This window comes from Prionailurus viverrinus, chromosome C1, assembly GCF_022837055.1.
Source record: "Prionailurus viverrinus isolate Anna chromosome C1, UM_Priviv_1.0, whole genome shotgun sequence".
Taxonomy (NCBI): Eukaryota; Metazoa; Chordata; class Mammalia; order Carnivora; family Felidae; genus Prionailurus; species Prionailurus viverrinus.
In genome coordinates, this window is record NC_062568.1 from 114309639 (window position 1) to 114330429 (window position 20791).

Below are 20791 nucleotides of genomic sequence, written 5' to 3' on the forward strand. Positions count from 1 at the left end.
TCTAACACTTATATTTTCTCCATAAGGCACATCAGAGCCTTCCTGCCCTTAGGAACATTAGACAGCACTTCGATAATTATGGACTGTTCTCTCCTCCAAAATTCATACATGAAAACCCTAATCTCCAATGTGACTGTATTTGGAAATAGCACTTTTAAGGAGAAAATTTAAGTTAAATGAGAGCAAAAGATTGCGGCCCTAATCCAACAAGACTAGCGTTCTTAAAGAAGAGGGGACCCCGGGAGTGTACCGGCCTAGAGAAAAGTGCACGTGATGACATCTGCAAGCCAGGAAGAGTGTTGTCATGAGAGATCAACCTTACTGGTGCCTTGGTCTTAGACTTCCAGCCTCCAGAACTGTGAAAAAATAAACTGTTTTTTTTTTAAGGCACCTGGTATTGTTATGACAGCCCAAGCTGACTTATATCAACAATGAATTGGGGGGACCATTTTTAAAAAAATGTTTATTTACTTATTTTGAGAGACAGAGAGAGTGAGGGAGAGACTCCCAAGCAGGCTCTGCACTGTCAGCATGGGACCCAACGTGGGACTCAATCTCACGAACTGTCAGATCATGACCTGAGCCGAAATCAAGAGTTGGACGCTTAACCGACGGAGCTACTCACGCGCCCCTGGGGGCCATTTTCAATTATGAAATCACCAACAAAGAAGCACAAAAGAAACGTCCAAGAGAGGAAGTGGAGACATGTTTCACCACCCTGATTTAGCTCATCTGGGAAACCATGCCCCTGTGCCAGCCACAGTTCTCTCACTTTTTATACTCCTGTAACGCCTTGCTTTCGCCACTATTCTGGTTCAGAACGTGGTATCCTGGGGTTGACTTCTGGAATCCTCTCCTGTTACTCAAGTTAAATCCCCACACATTTGTGTCTCTGTTCTGATATGGTCCAACTTCTCCAGCCCGAGGTCCTCTTAGGGTCCAGTTTATATATTCTGTCATCTTTCTATGCTCAAAAAAAAAATTGTCTTAACCCCCTTCTTCTCCCCCTCCACTTCCTCCTCCTCCTCCCCCTCCTTCTTCTTGACATAATTGTCAGATTTACCAAGATTTAACATGCATATAGTTTAGAGTCAAGCAGTCCCACAAAGCTTATTACCAAAAAGGATACTAACACTTGTAGTAGCCTCCTGATACCCCCTCCCCACATTTCCCACTCTCCAGGGAAAACCACCTTCACATAGTAAAACTGAGTCTTTGGGTATTTACACCCCTGTCTCTAAGGATGATTATATAGTTGCTTCTTGATTTTTTTCCATTTCAGGCATTATGTGTATAGACTCCCCACCCCTAATCCTACCAGTAAAGCAACCTTATAATTTTGGATACATCAACATTCAGTGTTTATATTATTAGTGGTCATGTAAGTGTTGTGCACTGCCAAGTGATATGGGCTGCAGTGATTTGCTTTTCTGTGCAAGTTATTATTTTTCCTATGGTTAATTATTGTCTTTTGTTCATTGAGTAATGTGCTCTGTACTTATCCCTAATTTATTCTCAAACTCTCCCTCAGAAATGTAAATCTTTTTTCAATATGCTTAAATACATCAGATGTTTTATTAATTTCATCTTCTTGAATAATTCTCCCTTGGTCCCTTTCTCTGCTCCAGTCAGTCTCTCTCTCTCTCTCTCTCTCTCTCTCTCTCTCTCTCCCTCTCCCTTTCTCTCTCTCTCTCTCTCCCTTTCTCCTTTCCTTCCTCTCTTCCCCACCTTCCTTTTTTGGGTCCCAGTGTTCCGGAGTTTTACAATGATACATCTTGTTGCGGATCATTTTCTTTCATGGTGCTAGGTCCTTTATGAGCTCTTTTCATGTGGAAATTTATGTCCCCGTCTCTTCTCGGCCTTTTGGCTAAGATCAAGTGTGGAAACTTACGTCCTTCCATTCTGGAATGTTCTGGAATTATTTCGTGGACAACAAACTCCCTCTGCGTCCACTGTTTTCTTTCCGGAATGCTCATTTCTTAGGTTTTGGATCTACCAGAACTGTTCTCCAATTTTAAGATCTTTTTATTACCATTGTTTCATTTTTGTCCTTTTGCTCTGTTGTCTGAGAAAATTTTTCAACGTATCTTCCAGCCTTTTGTTGAGTTTTTCCTTTCTGCTATTATATTTGTAATTTCCAAGAACACTCTTTGTTCTCTGAATTTTCTTTTTTCATAGCACTCTGTTCTTTTTTCAGGGATACAATATTTTCTCATCCCTTTGAGCTCAATAAGGGTAGCGTGCTGTTTAAGTTTCCCTCCCTCACCTCCAATGTTTATGTTTGGGGTTTTTTTTGAGTCCTCATGTTTCAGATTGGAAGCTTTCCTCCTCTCCATGGTATACACAACGATCTGCTCATATTTAAGAGAAGAACTGTAAAGATAACCTTGTGTGGGTAGGGGGGGTTAGTGACAGCAGACTTCACTCCAGGGTCATCTAGATGAGTGGTTTCATGGGGAAACCCTGGATGTTGGTGTCATGAGGTCTTTTTCAATAAGATTTTTTGTTAAGATCTGGTGGGTTTTTTTTGAGCTGATAAGTCTTTTCTAATATCCTGCCTGAAAAAATAACTACATAATCTGCCTAGTTTCTGCAAGCTGGTGGGGTAGGAGTTCAATCCCAACATTCAGTAGAAAACTTTTATATAATCCCCCTGTTTTTTAATATAGTCCCTTTTGGTGAACTGTGCCTGGCATCTTCTAATCTAGAAACTCTGTTTTTCCATCTCCAGGGAGCAAACCTCCAGATCTCTGCTAGAAGTAACTGATCTGCATGGTGTAGGAGACAGAATCTGGGATCTAACTGCTTCTCATGAACCAGCCTTTCTGTCTCAGCCTCACCATCATTCCTACTTCTGGAGATACCTCATGCCACCAACTCCTATGCCTTTTGAGTATTTAATGGCGTAAATCAGTTTGCACCATGGCTATCCCCATTACTGCCTTCAGATTGATGTCACTTTTGAAGTCTTCATAGTCAGCTACTGCCCTTCCCTCTGCCTTTTCCAACTCCCCAGAATACACTATTGGGGTTTTTTCCTCTGTTTTCTCTTTTTTTGTGTGTGGTTTATTTCTTTTTTTCCTAAAGTGAGGTCTGTGCCCAACATGGGGCTTGAACTCAAGACCCCGAGATCAAGAGTTGCACGCCTCCCTGACTGAGCCAGCCAGGTGCCCCTGTTTTGGTGATTTATATCTTTTATTTTTGTGAAGTGTAATGTCACTTTTGTTGGGTTTCACAAGGGAGTAAAGACTGATGCAGGAGTTAAGCTCTTACCTTAACTAGAGATTCCTCTTCTTTATTGTTACCTCTGCCCTGTCCCCTCCCCAGTCACAGCCCCCTGCAATCTAGGTATTGTCTCCCTTGTGCATGTGGCTGGGCTCTGCTACACCAATTCCTTTTGGACCTCCAGGACTGGTTGACTGCTTGAATCCATGAAAGTGGATTGCCCAGTGCAAACATTGGCAGGAAGTACCACCCCTGTGCCAGCCCTGGCCAGTGGGTAGATCTCATGTGGACAGGTAGGCTATCAGAAAGACCAGAATTTCTCTGGCCTCCCTCTCCTCTGCTTTGAGTTGCTGTTGAATAAACCACCAAGCCATCTTATGTCCAGATGTGCCATCGGGGTGGCCCTGTTCAAGGGGCCAAGGAGGTGACAGCCAGGACGGTGGCTCAGTCTAAGCTTTGTGGGGTGGTCTCCCAGATCTGTTCTTCAGCTTTTAACACATATGGTATAGAACTTCATCCATTTGCCCCGTGTGGCCCGGTGTTCAGAAACTAACACAGGTGAATCAAACTCACAGCACAATGAGTCACCGTATGGTGTGCCTATTGACTGATTTATAATCAACTTTGTCTTTTTCGAATAACCGGGTCATTTATACCTACTATCTGGGGTATTTCCGTTCCAGTATCAAGCCAGATAGAAAGCTCAGTTATCAGATGTCTTCTGTCCAACAAGACAGACCAGTTACATTTACATCTATTATTTACAGTTAATCCCCGCTCTGCCCCCATGAGCTGTTATCCCCATTGACAGATAAGGAAACCAATATTCAACGAAGCTGAGTAAACTACTCCAGCTCGGGAAAGGCCTCTCTAGTGACCTTTGGTCTGGGTCCTGAAAGAAGACTGTGGACAGGTGAGGAGCCAGGGGGGCAGGGCAGGCAGTGGCCCTGGAGTACAGAACCCATGTCCCAGCCTGAGGAGTCCTGTGGCTGCTGCCTGGTGAGCATGGGCGAGCCCTAAGGGGCCCATGTGAGAGACTGCAGGGAGGAGGGCCGAGTCCACGACCAGGGGCCCCTTGGAGCCAGGCTGGCCCAGGTGCTCGGATTAGACAGCTCTTCAGGAAGGGCAGGGGGTGGCTATCAAAAAGATCACACTTTTCTACGACACTCTTGTGTTGTTTCAGTCTCTCGCGTTACTGGATATTTTTTCCAACTTGGCCGACTTCCTTGTCTAGAAAGTTCCCTGCAGAGGATTATCTTTTTTTTTTTTTTAACTTCACTTATTGTGAGACAGAGAGAGAGAGAGAGAGCACAAGTGGAGGTGGGGCAGACAGGGAGAGAGAGAGAATCCCAAGCAGGCTCTGCACTGTCAGCGCAGAGCCTGACGCGGGACTGGGACCCACAAACCGTGAGACCATGACCTGAGCTGAAGTCAGACGCTTAACTGACTGAGCCACCCAGGATCCCCGTGGAGGATTATTTAACCAGGCTGTCACCGTCTTTCCTACAATGTTGTATTATCCATAAGTCCTCAAGTTTGGCTGCCCACTGATGAGGAATAATTTGAGGACCAAAAGACCTGTGTTTCCCCAACTTGAATGTCCATTGCAATCACCTAGAGAGGCTATTAAAAACACAGGGGCCCCAACCTACCCCACTGAATCACCGGGATTTCTTTTCTGTTTTTTTTTTAAGTTGGTTATTTATTTAGGTGGTCTCTACACCCAGTGTGGGGCTCCAACTCACGACCCTGAGATCAAGAGTCACACGCTCCTTTGAGTTAGGCAGGTGCCTCATTTTTTTTTAAGTTTTTTTTTATTTTTTAATTTTTTATCTACAGTCTATTCTCATGTAGCTGGCCTGACCATTTCTTAGAAACTCCATGCCCCAGGACAGGATCAGTGGCAGGTTACGCATCAACAGACATGTGAGTGACTGCAGCATAAATCTTGAGCAAAACCCGTGTCTTCTGCCTTACGGTGGAGACTCCAGGAGGTCAGGGGATGTGTCTTCTGTCTACAGATGCCATAGATACTCGCTGCCCTTCCTTTGACAGGACTGTCCTCACCCATCCAATCAATCGGCTAGTTATATTTTCCATGAAGTGCTAGACACAATACTGAGACATAGTCATTGTCCTCAGGAAGCTTCATTGATTTCATTTTTTATTAAAAAAATTTTTTTTTAATGTTTGTTTATTTTTGAGACAGAGAGAGACAGAGCATGAGCGGGGGAGGGTCAGAGAGAAAGAAGGAGACACAGAATCCGAAGCAGGCTCCAGGCTCTGAGCTGTCAGCACAAAGCCCGACGCAGGGCTCGAACCACAAGCTGTGAGATCATGACCTGAGCCGAAGCTGGACGCCCAACCGACTGAGCCACCCAGGCACCTCTTGCTTTCATTGATTTTAAAAAGCATTTTTTTTTTTTTTTTGCATTTTAATATCCCGGAAATGGAGTTGCGCCTAAAAGTTGATTGTATCTTAGCATTTGTTACGATGCAATAGAGAGTGTTTTTTCTTTCTTATGGTATATAAAATGATGAAGCCTCTTAGAATCCATGATATCTTCAAATTGATGAAACACAGTAGTTGAAAAGGGAATAATATACCTGTATAAACAGGTAACTGACATGAACCTTGCTCGTGCCGTTCCCCCTGCACAAGTAATTCTGCACATCTATTTCATCAGTGCTACTGATTTATTATGACTCAATTCAAATGCCACTTCCTCCAGGAAGCCTTCCATGTCACCTCAGTTCCTGCACTCAGTGTGGATGCAGAGTCCTTCCTCGGGGCTCTTATACTTGCCTCTGACCTCCACTTACCAAGCTGTGTTACATTCGTCCTCCCCTCTCTAGACTGTAAGCTGAGTCTAGGCAAAGATGCAGTCGTACCTCTCTGTGTTCCTACCACCCAGCACAGAGCCTGGTACGGAGACGTTCGGTCAATGTTTGTTGAATGTGTGAACGATGTACGTTCTTTACCACATGTAATGCCACCGGATTTCAGCAGCGAGGCGGGGCTGGAGGCTAGAAAGGCAAGGGAAGTCTTCATGAAGGGATTGGGAATGGGCCATGCTGGCAGGATGGCTGATGGAATCACTCAGGACTGCCGTGAGGGAGGAGAATGGGCCAGCGCTAAGACCTTCATTTCTCCCACCAGGTAGACCCCGCGAAAACCGTTACTTGGTTGGATTTCGTGTCTGAATTTCAGGAGGCTGCGGGGGTTCATCCATCATCATCCTTAGTAATCGACTCTGGGTGTTAACACACAGACACTGAGGTTCAGAGGCAAGAGCGGCTCCCCCCTCGGTGTGCTCTCACAGGAAGCCCTGAATATACATAGACTTTGTGGTTTAGACCTCAGAGCTTCCTGCCAGATCTTGACAAGGTTTAGCAAGTCGAAGAAGCCAGGAGAAGGGGGGCAGATGGGACCACAAAAATGGCACCAGCATTTCAAAGCAGGTGCCTTCTCACCGCCTATCATTGTAAACCTTAACTGAAAACTGTTTTGGTTTTCTTTTCCTCCCACTTCCCCCAGTGCAGTTAGCATGTGGCAGCTCGCTGGGGATGGGGTATGCTCTTTTCCTAATGGCCATTTAAGACCCTCGGGATTTGATTCCACCGACCTGGCTCTTGGCCTGCCTTTTGGCGGTGTTCGGTAGGCTCGTGTCACCGCCAGTATTCACGGATTCCTTTCTTTTCAGGGATGATTCTACAGATCCTTGTGCCCGTGTCTAAACAGTCAAGGAAGCGAGACCCAAACAAGTACGTTTGCCGGTGCCCCTCCTTACACTTTGCGCACAGAGGCTTCAGTCCATCAGACAAGTCTACAAATAGCCTATCGGGCCAGCTTTGCAGCTGAGACCTGGGGGAGCACGTTCTGGTTGTCCTCGGCGGGGGGATTAGGCGGTCCGGGTGAACTGGGGTGACCAAACTGGATCCTGCTGTCACACACACCCGGCCTCCTTCTTATCCAGCAGCTTGATGCTGGGCTTCTTTCTACAATGAGCAGACACCAAGGTCAAATGAAAGCTTTTATTTCCCTTCTAGGTCCAAGATGGTGGGCAAGCGTCCACCAGATACATAAGAAACCCAAGGGCGCCTGGGGCAGGCAGATGGCTTGCAGCGAGGTCCCGGTGCCGCAGGACGCCTCACGTCTGCACGGGATCTGAAGGGGAGGCGAGGACTTGGTGGTCGGTGGCCCATCCTCCTGATGGTGGCACTTGTATTGCCAGCCCTTCTGGGCGTGACAAGGAGCAGCGGCTCCAGGTGAGCTAGGAGATGCCGACACGGCATGGCCCGCGAGCCCAGGGGTGGTCATCCTACCGCAGAACACGCCTGATGGAAGTGTAGGTGCTCCCCCTCCCAGCGGAGAAATTCCACGGTGCCTTTATGGGAAAGGACGATTTCTATCGCTTTTAATTAGAGGAAGGGGACACCCAGGTCAGGAGACAGAGTTATGAGTTTCCTGTGGCCCCACGGGGAGCTTTGGGTTGAACTCGAGGTCTGGGGAGGGGAGGGCCTTTCTGCTGATAAACTTGTGTGGCTGGTGGAGGGGGGGCCTTCCTCTGCTGGTTGTGCTGGGCCCGGTGGCCAGGAGGCGGTGGCCGATGACCCGGGGCCTGGGGCCGATGACTGGGCGGTGGAGGAGCCTGGGACGCAGCGGGACTTTGAGGAGTCGAGCCTGGCACCTGGCAGGGCTTCGGGCCCCTTTTCTTGGTGGTTACTCTGCATGCTTTTATCTCCAGCTCTTCATCTGCAACAATAAAACCTCTGACAGGTCCCTCGGTAAGATAGGATTGGTGTAAATATTTACTGAGTGTACCACCTACGTGCAAAATGCCATGCTGTTTGGGGGGACGCGATGAGGCAGAAGCCCCCTCTGCGCTCTAAAACGTCCAGGTCCTGTAGGAGAGACAGAAACGCCCACCGGCAGGGTGGAGTGAGAGCCCAGGGCTTCCAGAACTCAGGGAGCCAGAGGCAAAGAGGCGGGGAGAGGAGACAGCTTTGTGTCTGGGTGTCCTGACGACATGGACCTCAGCGCCCTGCCTCTGGGTTATCCAAGAGACCATGCTCAGAGGGGACCCTGTGGTTAGAGCCCTCAGGGCAGGAGCTTAATAGTCAGAGGGGACATCAGCAACAGCCTGCCTTCAGGTGGGTTTCCCTGTTAGATCTGCCTTTCATGCAGGTGTGTTCCAAGGAACGTGAGCAAGAGGCTTTTGAGACCTTAGAAACTCCCTAGTGTCTATGCATTTCTCAGAAATTCACAAGCCAGCCCCATCCTCTTGGGGTTGGCAGGAAAAGAACTTCTCACCCCGTCTGGAATTTTCCATGATGTGTGACTGCCCTCCACGAAGGCAGGGCCACAACTCCCAGTAACGTGGTTGTTCCTTTGCTGTCTTAAAACCACACGGGCAATCTGTGAGGAGGCTTCCTACTTCTCTAGGCCTGGAGGGCCCCGCTGGCCCCTCGGGCCTCCCCGGGCTACGAGGGAGGCATTCTGGTCTCTGTGTCCAAAGCCATCCTTGGTTGGGGGGTGGGGGGCTCCCAAGGGAGCTGGGGGGGGGGCTCCCAAGGGAGTTAGGAAGAGGGTGTCCTCCTGGGGCCAAGGAATGGCCCTACATGTCAGTATGGAGCGGGTACAGCCCCGGGAATCACAGGCCCCCTCTGAACCACCCCCCCCCCCCCCGTAGCTTCAGGTGAGGCTGCCCATGGAAGAGCCGCCCCTCATGGCGGAAAATGCAGTCTCAGGTGGCTTTGAACGTGAAGACTCAGAGTCTAACAACGTGGTTGTGACACGTGAGGGGCCAGAGTGCTCTGTGCACCAAAGGTCAAGGGCACAGAAAGGGAAAAACGTGTCCTCTATGCCACCTTTGCTGGCCCGAGGTAGCGGTGGGTACGCCAGCACGCTGTGGGGAGGACCTTGACCCTGACCCCAATTCCCAGCAGTGGGGCTCTTACAGCCCTCGTCTAAGGCAAGCTTGGGCTGCCCATTTGTCCACCACCCACCGTCCCGTCCGTTTGTTCTTCAAACATCTATTCCCTGTCTTCTGGGTTCGGGTGCCATGACTAAAGTAGCAGCAACGGCTCGGCCGCAAACACTGCCCTCAGGAAGCCTGAAATCAAGTGACACAGAGCGGAACGCACACAATGCACACAATGTCCGTCTCCGGTGAGAGCCCCGAGGGGTGCAGGCAGAGCCCAGGGGCTCTGGGAGGAGGGGTGGGGTGTGGCCAAGTGGCTGAGACCCCAGGCCGGCTCGCACAGACGGGTGAGCTGTGGCTCGGAGCGGCCTGCCTGGCAGAGCAGGACTGTGGGGCCCGGTTTGCCCACGCCTGTCACTTCAGCCACTGCCCAAATGTCTGCTCCCAGGAATCACTCCACACTCAGTGTCCTTTCTCACTCATCTCGCCTCCTGGGTACGCACCCGGGGCCCAGACTAGGGTGACGCAAGCAAGACGCCCAGGGCATGGCCTTGAAAGAGCCCTCGCTCTCAGGGTTGGGCAAGGGCAGCGTGGGCCCTGAGGGCGATGGTCTCCTTCAATTTTGCTTCATTTGATGGGCTCCCGGCTTATATCGCCCTCGTCCTGACTCAGCCCGCGGGCCATAGGATTGGGAGGGAATCACTCACCCTCATTGAGCTTGAATTTCCTCACCTGTATGGATATTATCTATCTCACAGGATCACCGAGACAGTTGGATATGATAATGAACACGAAGCATTCTGTTACAGAGATAAGTGCCTGGCACAAGTGACCGCTTGGCAGCGTCGGCTAATGATCACGCTGGTCACTTTGGCCTGGCGAAAGCAGGGATCGCCTTGTCACGGGGTGCCACGCGAGGGCCACGTCGGAAGAATACGTGGTCTTTGACCATCAGGCAGTGGACAAATGCAGGGGGACTCGGGCAGAGAACCGCCTGAGCAGGGCACAGGGGTGACGGAGCTACGCGTGCCTGGGGGACTCGGCAAGCAATTCTGCTCCACGGGGGCAGAGAGAGCTGGAAAGATGGTGGTGGAAATATGGCGCCACACTGGGGGCAGTGGTGTGGCAGGACATGGGGCTGAGGGGCAGGGGCCCGAAGGAGACCCAAGGCGAGAAGTCTGAAGGAAGCAAGCTAAATCCAAAGGGGGTCCAAGGCCACCCCTGCTGGGGCAGGTTCTGCCCACATCCTTGTTTGCGTGGCGCTGCCGGTGGCCGGCATGGGCCTCCCGGGCCCGCTCTAGGGAGAGACCCAGAGTGAGGGGACCCAGCCCTACAGTGAATGGCAGATTGCCCAGGACCCGAGGGACCTTCCTGCCTGGCTGCACGTCTTGCTGTTGGCCGGACACAGCTTGCTGGACGCTCCTGGAGCATGGGGCCCCACCCCCACCCCAGAGCCTGCAGGGACACCTAAGGCACCGTCATGTGAACTCACTGCCTTGGGTGGCCTGTGCTGTATGCTCTTTGAGCCCAGCTCCCCACTTCTGAGCCTAACGTTCTCATTCTTGGTGGCTGCTGGAGAGGCCTGACTTGCGGACGCAACAGTCCCAGAACTAGCACGTTCCGTCTGAACAACAAATCGGAAAGGGGGGCATAAACCCCTGGTTTTAGACCATACGTGTCCTCGTAGGTCCCTGAAATTGTACCTGTGCTCCTAGGAGCCTGGTCCTGAACACATCTCGGGCCGCCCTCTCAAGAGAGGACGAGATGTTTGTTGATGGAAACCATGTTTTGACGCTAACCGCTCTACCCACGTAGAGACGTGTGGCTCATTCGAAATCGGTCCGCATAGGCCTTCACCGAGTCAGCCTCGGCGGGGGATTCCAGGAGGCCAACCAGGATTCGGCTTCTCACAGCTCTCCTATTGTCGCCACCGAGAATGTGTTTTTCAAAGATCAAGCTAACCACGAAATGGAACACACTGTAACCGCTGGTGGTAAGCCTGACATCCTCAAACTCCCCATCTCCATTATTTTCTTTCCAGACTCAGAGTGTCGTCCCCATGAGTTGTTTCCATGGGGATTTTGCCTGGGGCCTGCAGGGGGACAGAAATGGGGTGGCGGGGTGGGGGGACAGAAGTGGGGTGGCGGGGGGCGGGGGGGGGGACTTACCATTCCTCCTACTGTTCTGTTTTTTCCTCTTGTTGATGTAGAAAATGAGTAGCACCATGAAGATGACGAAGATGGTGCTTCCTCCACAAACACCAATAATGAAATACAGGTCCAGACCCTTCTCTGCAAGAGGAACAGGAGTGGATGGAGCGGGGGAGGGGTCCCGGGCAGAGCGGCCATCTTACTGCGCTGGCCAAGGACTCCTGCCTCCCACATGACGCAGATAAAAAGAGCCTGATGGGACTTTTCAACCTCAGAAAAGCCGAGCTCGTGGAGGCTCTCAATTGTGTCAGCCTCCCAAAGGGCAAGGTTCAGGATAAGCCCCCCCACCCCAGATGGCTCCTGGGTGTGGGAGGGCGGGCGGCTGGTCTGGACTGGAAATGCCAAATTCCTCGTGTGCTGGGACATTGTCCACTGCTCCTCATCAAGGTGCATGTCACAGAAGTTTAGCTCTGAGGAGGAGTTTAGAGACAATCTAGCGTCACCTTTGAGTTTCACAGACAGGCCCAGAGAGGGAGGATGAGTTGCCCGAGGCCACACAGCATCTGTTTCTGAGTGGTTCCTTTAAGCAGCCCCTCGTGTCCAGGTTTCTGCACTATTTACCCACCTTCATCTCTGGCTGCCCTCCTGCACCATTTTTTTCCCCCTCACCCTCTTGACCAGGCATTTTCCAGAGACTTGGGGTAAATCTTTCAGTTGTCCGGCCCACTGGCCAGCAACCCCTCCCGGATTTTCCCCGGCCCGTGGGAGAACCTCACACACACGGTGAGTTAGCAGCAGCCGTGGATTTGATCTTCAGCTCACAGACCGTCAGTGGCTGTAATGCAACGAGGCTGACAACAACTCTGTGTGCAGAGAAATGGGTTTGAATCCAGGCTCTTCTAGGCAAGAGCTGTGTGACCTTTGGTAAGTGACTCCACCTCTCTGAGCCTGTTCCATTCTTCATAAAAGGGAGATCATGAAACTTACATCACAGGGTGGCTGTTGGAGGTCAATCAGATAATGGATGTGAAAGTGCTTTGTAAACTGTAAAACAACACATAGGGGTGAGGTCTTGTTCTTAGTAGAGCCCTGTGCACTGGTGATTCTGGGAGCCATTTCCCGGGAGAGGTGCTGGGCCGGCTGCCCTTTGTGAGTCAACAGCAGTTAGAGAGGCAGCAGCTGGGGCCGTGTGGCGGGGGACTGGCGCATCTGGAGAACAAACTGGAGCTCAGCCAGTGTCACAAGGAAACCCTTTTCCAGCCCAACGTCCCCAGGAAGACCCTGTTACCCGGGAAGCCCCTGATGGGCCCTGGGAGCAGGCCAGAGGCCCGAGAAGCAAACTGAACAGATCTGACTGCGACGGTTTGTTCATTCTCTCTTTCCTCGGGTCTCTCTCTGCCCCATTCTTTGCCTGCCGGTTACACAACCTCTCCCTGGCATGTGGACGAAGGTGCCTCCATTCGAAAAGCAGGCAGGACACTAAGCTCCCGTTCCATGGGACCGAGAAAGCATTGGGTCCTTTAGGCTCCTCAGGCTGGAGCCGGGGGCTGCTGGAGTCTCTCTCGGGCTCAACTCCCCAGGATCTGAGACAGGTCAGGGAGTGCGGGCCGAGCCACGCAGCCATGGGGCGGCCACACCCCAGTGTGGGGGCACTGGGAGATACGCGGGCATGCCTCACACCGCCCGCTGGCAGGCCTGTCCGGCGTGGCCCTCCGAGGCACCTGGGGTGCTCTCCACAGGGAACCTTCCAGCTTGTCTCAGAGGCGGCCATGGCTCCATCATTTAAAACCACACCCTCTCCGTCTCTGAATCCAAGCGTTCGGCTTCCTGTGTGCCCTCCTGGAGATGATGTGCCCCTACGTTCCTGTGATGGGGTCCTTCTTCTGCCTCCAAACCTGCTCCTCCCTCAGGGTTTTGGTTTCGAGGACAGGCTCACCTCTGCTGAGCCAAATGGTTACTCTTGTCCTTGCCCCCCTCTGGCTTGGCCCTTGAAAGTGATCCCTTTGAGGGTACCTGCACCTCCCCCGGCCCTCCCAAGGTGTTCTGCCTGTCTCTTTCTCGGCCCTTCCTCGGACTGGCGTCTGCTCTGCACCACAGAGGAAGGGACACGAAGGTCCCACCTTTGAGCCTTGGCTTCTCCCGAGTCCCTTCCTGACTCCCTCCATCCCTGATGCACACACATGTCTATACTCGTGGGCTCTGGCTAAAATAAACATGAAGAGCAGGGTTGCCCGATAAAACACAGGACACCCAGGTTCATTTGAATTTTGGATAAACAATGGATAAGTTTTAGCATAAGTATGTCCCATGAAGCACTTAGAAGATACTTATACTGTCTTTTGTATTTGCTAAGTGGGTCAGCTCTGATCAGGGGCCTCCTGGAAGGGGGAAAAGAGGTTGTGAAGTCAAGAAGGGATGGATAGATTCACGCAGGGAGCCTCAGTGATCAGGGGGCAGGGGGGCGTGGAGCCATGGCTGGGGACCAACGTGAAGAGTGAAGTGATGCTGGTCTAAGCATGTGGTGGGCAGACTCTAAGCTGGCCCCCACAACCCCCCACCTCCGGGTATTCCCATCTCTGTGCAGTCCCCTCCTATGCATGTGGGCTGGGCTTACTGAGTTGCTTCTGAAGAACAAAACACAGCAGAAGTGATGGGATATGTCTCCTGAGGTGAAGTTACAAATAGACTGTGGCTTTGGTCCCGGGTACTTTCTCTCTTAGCCAGCAAGGAGGGAAGCTAGCAGCCATATTGTGAGGCGGCCCAACGGTCCACGTGAACGAGCCTGGACGTGGACCCTCCCCGCACCAAGCCTGGGCCTGACTGACATGACTGTGGTCCCTGCCGGTGTCTTGACTGCGGCCTCACAGAAGACTGAGCCAGAACCAGCCAGCAAAGTCATTCCCAGACTCATGACTCACAGACACTGGGAGACAGGAACTGTCATTGCAAGCCACTAACAAAAGTAATCTGTTATGCAGCAACAGATAACTAATTGAAAGTGTATATGAAAAAGCCTCACTTCTGACTTCATACCGGTTCGGGGCTGTTTCCAGAGGTAGCTAACCAGCCATAGTCCCTGTAGAAACTCAGGGCGTCTGGCCAATTAACTATTTTTGTGTGTGTTCAGTGTCGGAGGGGTTAACCAGACAGCACGGGAAAGGTACTCACAGGACACCAGAAGAAGAGACTTTCGGAGCTCATGGCGCTCATTCTCTTTGTGGACCAGGTGACAGAAGCCCAGAGATGGGGGTGGGGGTGGGGGAGCTCTGACGAGGTAATCTTGCTAAATTCGGACAGACCCATACTAGAAGTCCAGGCTCCTGGTCCCCAGAGCTCCCACTACCACAGGCTGCCTCTCAAGAATTACTTCCGGGGGTCATGTCAAGCTGGGGACCCTGGAGAAGAGTTTAAACTCTTAGAGTTTCAGGACTTCCTGGTGCTGACACCACACGGGGCTGTCAGCTCTGTGGTGGGAGGAGCTTCGCCTCACTGTGTCCGCCGTCCTCCCTGGCCGTGAGCGTGTCCTCTCCCCGTACCCCCCTAACTTCTGGGTTTCTACGGCTCTTCTACCTTTGCTCCTGGTAGGAAGTACTGCCCATCTCCCTTGTACAAAGTAATCTTTTTTTGCTCCCTTCTCCATCATTACCCTGGGAGTCACAATCCTGGTCACTGACTAGCTGAGGGACCTCGAGCAAGTCAGTTGACCTCTCTGGGAAATGGGGGTTTGCATGAGATAAACCTCGACAGTTCCTTCAGAGGATCTTTTCGATTGCCCGACGTTAAATTGTGCTCCATGGACGGATGCCCAAGAACACCACACCCCTCTCTCCTTCAAGGCTTCCCTTGAAGGTTTCCAGAAGGAAGAGGTGTGTTTTCAAAGGGCTGCCTCCCAGCCCAGTCCCCCGTGCCCCAGAGCGAGTCTCTGCCCCAGACCTGACAGGCTGTGTTTGCCAAATGAGCTTGGGATGTCTGACCAGTGCTTGCCACGCACCTGAACAAGTGATCATCTTCACGTCGCTTTCCTTGCTGACTTTGTTTTCTGCCGTGCAGTTGACTAATATCTTCTGCTTGTTTATAAACCTGTATGTGCTGAACTTCGAAGAAACGGGCTTGATACTGGTCCCATTTACGTACAGTTTTAATTCAGGGTCTGTTCCATTTGATATCTTACAGACCAGGGTTTTGTTGATACAATTCCAGTCGATGTTAGGCGTTGAGACCTTCTCTGGAAAAAAAAAAAAAAAAGATCCAATTCATAGTAGTCCATTTTCTGGTTTTAACTGACATACTTATTTATGGAGGGGGGAATGGAGTTAGTCTGGGACCAGGAGACGATTTCCGAGACCACTAGCTATTGTTGCAAATCATTTTTATTTAAAGAATTTTTTTTAATGTTTATTTTATTTTTGACAGAGAGAGACAGAGCATGAGTGGGGGAGGGGCAGAGCGAGAGGGAGACACAGAATCGGAGGCAGGCTCCAGGCTCTGAGCTGTCAGCACAGAGCCCGATGCGGGCTCAGACTCATGAACTGCGAGATCATGACCTGAGCCGAAGTCGGATGCTCAACTGACTGAGCCACCCAGGCGCCTCCATTTTTATTTTTTTTGTACAGCACACTCGGAACAATTTTTGTATGACGTTCATAGATACATCATATGAGCAGGAAAAAAAATGCATCCTGTCAAATGTTTATGTGCTATTTTATACCTCAAAATGTTTTCACATACATGATGTCACTTAATCCTAACAAAGAGAAGAGGCTGATTTTTCTTGCCATTGACAGTGGATATCCCCAAAGCCCTGAGAGGTTCAATGGTGATCTAAGGGCACCCACTAATAAATGGCAGATAACGGGAGGAGCTCACTCTTCTAAGCCCAAGTTCAGGAGCATGGATAAGACAGTTAGCATGTCTTGATCCCCAAAACTTGAGGGGGGCAATGCTTCCATGCAGCCAGGAACCCTACCCTGGAGGTGTCGTTACATGTGTGGTCTGGGACCTTGGTCACAAACAGACCCTACTCCCATCCATCCACCAGGTCCTGGGAGGAGAGGGCCGGGTGTGCAGCTCAAGTTCTGGGGTGAGTGGGCACCAGCCCCTCATAATCATCAACTCCTTGCCTCTCTTTTTCTGACACAACAATATTCCAAGGCTGTGTCATGAAAGAAAAAGCCCTTGGCTTCACACAGGGCTGGTCCAAATCCTAATGTCACCACTTCTTAGCTGTCTGACCTCCTCCTTCTTCTCGTCTGTTCTTGTTCTTACCCTTACTCTCTTTTCCCAGACTTAACCACCTTTCTCACTCAATTTCTCTCCATCCGTTATGCAGCCAGATGGCTGCTTTTTCAATGACCCCTCCCTCCCTGCCTCCCAGGCAACGTATCTTCTCTGTGCACGTTCCCATCAAATTTCATTTCTGCTCTAGTAGATAGGTATGCAGAAATGAACTTTTCTTCCCATCCCAAGATTCTTTGGGGTCCAGAATGAACAGGATGGAGGGCCTACAAGGCAGGGGCAGTGAAGAGTCTAGGGGTCAAGTCAAGGTGTCTATTTGCCTTTTCAAAATGGAAAGAATCTTCTTTCTATTAACAGTAACATCTAATCACTGTAAAACTTGATCAGCTACAGTAACATGTTTCAGGATTGAAAAATCGCGTGTAATTCTACTAGCCAGAGTCAATAGATGCTTTCGATACGTAACACACGTACACATAATGTTTTAAAAACTAAAACTGGATCGTATGATTTTGTAGTCTGCTTTTGGCCCTCCTTACTGATGATCGGTTATGAAATTCTTTCCTTTCTGAACATCAAGAAATATTCATCTCCCCATCTTTTTAAATGAGGTGTCTTAATTTAATGAAGAAGTTTGTAACTGCTGGGGACTTTGTGACCCTTTCCAGCTTTTCACTAACGTAAACCACACAGCGATGAGCAGGTTCTTGGAGCCACGTCTTTGTAAATGTCCTCTCTGTAAGTAGCTTCCCGGAAGAGGCATGGCTGGATCCAGTGGGGGCACATCACATAGATGAGAACTCCCTAGATCCAGGTTGCTAGGATTTATTAGTTCTCCCCTAAGCTCTCTTTTAAGAGAACTTCTGATGCCTCTTTAGCCAGAGGCAGCAGCCTCCTCAAGGAAACTGAAACTATAGATGCGTGAAGAAACAGGGTTGGGGTAGGGCATCAGCACTGAGCAAATGGGTATTGGGTCCCAGTGCTGTCCAGCACCTTTGCTCAGTTATCTCATTGAATATCCCATGGAGTTATTATTACACAAATCAGGCTCAGAGCAGGCGGAGAATTTGCCCAAGGCCATGTTGCAAGTAATGAGGACCAGACCACAAGCTGAATTAAGATGCCGTGTGACACTCACACACACACACACACACACACATACACACACACTCACTCACTCAGCAGGCACCAGTCGTGTCATGGAAAGATCTCTGTCTTTTGGCCAAGGAGAGTGGGGGTTATTTTTGGGTAATGAACACATTCTACAATCAGTTGTGAGCTAGTTGCCTAACTGAATATACCAAAAGCCATTGAATTGTACACTTTTAAAAGGGTGAATTTCTGGTATGTGAATTCTATCTCAATAAAGCTGTTTGGCGGAGGGCGGGGGGAGGGGGGGAATGTCACCATCCTTGTTAAGAGAAGCTCTGAACTTGCACCCTGACTCTGCTCCTGTCAAACTGTGAGACTTCGGACAAGTTGCTCCTGATTCCCTCTGGATAAGAGGATGCTGTCCGCATTGCCGGGAACCTTAAACAGGATCACGTAGCAGGGCACCTGATGCCTAGTTGATAAGCCATCATCACTGCGTTACTAGATGAGACACACGTGTAAGGCTCATGTTCAGCAGAGGACACTTGAGCCCATATGGACAGGAGTCAGGAGAGCTGTGTTCCCAGGGCCCGGAAGCAGAGGCCCCTTCCGGCTCTGTTCTTAGTCTCACCCCATTTCTGGAATATCCTCTCCGTTCGGGGTTGCAGAACTAGGGTATGGAAAGTTGTCATTTGCAGGGGGCTGACCCATCTGGGATTGCTAGAGTGGGGGCTGGGAACAGGCCGGAGGGTGATCCTAGGGAAGGAACCCTGTCTCTGGCGACAATTCCTGTGCGAAGCACAGAAATATTGATTTATTTGCCCTCTGAAACTCTGGCTCATGCTGTTGCTGGAGTTCCTGTCTTTCTCCCCAAGCTTCTCTTCCTCCTATTGCGCCCCTCCCCCTGCCGAGGGTCTCCTGGACTTTCAACTTGAGTGTCATTCAATTTCACTTTCTCTTCCTTGTCTGCTGTACCCAGACCATCTTGCCCATCCTTCCCCGCCCCCCCCCCCCCACCCCCGTGTACCCTGCTTCCTCATTTACAGGCACCCTTTATCGAGGCCAGTGGTCGTGCTTTGGCTGCCCATGAGTCAGCTGGGGTGCTCGAACACCTGCTGATGCCCCGGCCCCATGCCAGGGAGTTCGGATTTGATTGGTCCGGGCTGGGACCTAGGCACTGGTAACCTTTCCTAGCACCTCAGTTGACTCTAACAGGCAGCCTGAGTTACGAATCACCAGCCAGCTCCTTCTCACCTCACTCGGATTATAGCAGCAGCTCCCTGGCTCATCGTCAACATGCACACCAGCCCTCCCGGCCCACCACACACAGCCAGCCACCCCTGGCGTACCTTCTACAGAGAGCAGCAAGAGTTAACTTCTGCTTCTGATCGCTCTCCTGTTGAGTAGATCTCAAACACGGGCGGGCCGTTCATCTTTAAATTCATCGCTTCCAGCCCTTTAGGGCTTAGAACGACTCCTTCAGGGCATCCTGGCTTCAAACGGCTCTCCCGATGGAAGACCCAGTACTCTCCAGTTAGCCTGCCCCACACCCCGCTTGCTCCTTCACGAGCCACCTGGAATGACCGCTGTTTTCTTCTGCCCGCGTGCTCCCCTCCTCCTGATTGATGCCGCCTTAATCTGGGTTGGACACTCAGTTCTACATCCCCGTAACCTCTGAAGGGAGCGTTTTAGGCAAATAGAGGTGAGGATCTCTCCCCCGTGGACTTCCACACGTGTGGACCTCATCTTTTCCACAGGACTGGAGCCCTCACTGAGCTGGGAGAGAGGCATTAGATTTTTTTTTTTTTTTTTTAGAGCTCGCCCAAGGCCAAGGTCAGGCCGGGCCGGTCCCTAAATGCTATTCCCCTACTTACTAAACAGCACCCATGCTGAGATGAAGGAATTTAGGGAATAAAGACTTACCTTGAATCTTCAGCTGAAATGTTTTTTCCAACACATTCTTTCCATCCTTATCGTATATAACTACCTTGTAGGTATCGCAGTCTTCTAGCATCAGATGTTTAATTTTCAGAGTTCCATTCATTGACACATTATATTTTTCATCTGGATTCTTAGGCTTGTTGCTAATTTGGAACCTCGCCACCTTCTTTTTGCCTTTTTCCCAGTGTATATCATCTATATTAATCATTTGAGAATCAAGAATGTCCAGGTTGATGTCCTGACCCAGGGTACCCCAGACGATATCATCATTTGCAGGAGCTGCACCTATAAAAAGCAAGACAGTTACTGAGATCTTGAGACTCCCTGCCAGAGAAAGCTGGGCTCTGACCTCTTCGACTCTAACACTCGCCCCAAGGTCGCCCAGTGGAGACCCACGCCACCTTACCTTGGATGGGAAAGACGAAAATCAGAAGGAAGATTTGACATGCGAGGCTCATCTTTGGGATTAGTTTCCTTGTTGTGATTCTGAGCTCTTCCTGCAAAAGGAACTGAAGTAAGACCAGTGGAATCCACCCTCTGAGAACCAAACCACGTGCCTCTCTTTTTTGCTTCTTCTACTGCAGCAATCACACACACACACACACACACACACACACACATGCGCGCACATACCAACCCTGCTGATGTGCTCCTTTACCAAAGCAGGTATGTCTGTATGGGTACAGGTCTTCTTACCACATTTTAATCCTCACAAAAACCTTGGGTGGGTTTTCCTAGCCCCCTCAAAGACAAAAGGAACCAGGAGGCTAAGTAAACCGCCCGGGATTCCGCTTTGGTTACCAAGGATTCAAACCTAACCATTCTACCCATTCTGCTACATGGCCTCTAGCAAGATCACATAAAAATACAGGTAAATGTTCCTGAGTATCATCGCACACACCTGTATCTTACGATTAAAAGCATTGGGAAACGTATGCGTGTGAAAGTATGACAATGGATGTTTTTCTCGTGCTCGAAAGACGTATTTTTACATCCTAAAATTCTTTGTGATTAGAAAGAAATATAAGCCGAGTCTCGCCTGCAGAGACTTGAAATCCCCCAGAGCTTATGTTTAGCAGACATTTTACAACTCTGTTGAAATTCAGTTAGGTAAATAAAAACTTGTTCCCAAACAAACAACAATGCGTAGAGTCTGTGGAATAATACCATCAAACAACCAGAACGAATCATTCAGAACATTTACGACGGCTAACACTACAGATG

General features: G+C 50.3%; 1 protein-coding gene across 2 annotated transcripts in view; it reads right to left on the reverse strand.

The window, feature by feature from the left end:
- Positions 1–20100, reverse strand: part of CD2 (CD2 molecule) — a 29199-nt gene extending 9099 nt beyond the window's left edge. Inside the window, exons 1-5 of one of the 2 annotated variants that reach the window (XR_007155007.1) lie at positions 19974–20100; positions 19550–19852; positions 15291–15524; positions 11318–11440; positions 7309–7981 (exon numbers count right to left, since the gene is read on the reverse strand). Coding sequence is in view for 1 of the 2 variants with exons in the window: in XM_047872442.1 (XP_047728398.1) it covers positions 7683–7981; positions 11318–11440; positions 15291–15524; positions 19550–19852; positions 19974–20025 (1011 nt within the window). In the remaining variant the exon portion in view is untranslated. Of the gene's footprint in view, positions 1–7246; positions 7982–11317; positions 11441–15290; positions 15525–19549; positions 19853–19973 lie in introns of those variants that run through there. The other variant, XM_047872442.1, reaches the window with a different exon arrangement.
- Between the last annotated feature and the right edge of the window lie 691 nt (positions 20101–20791).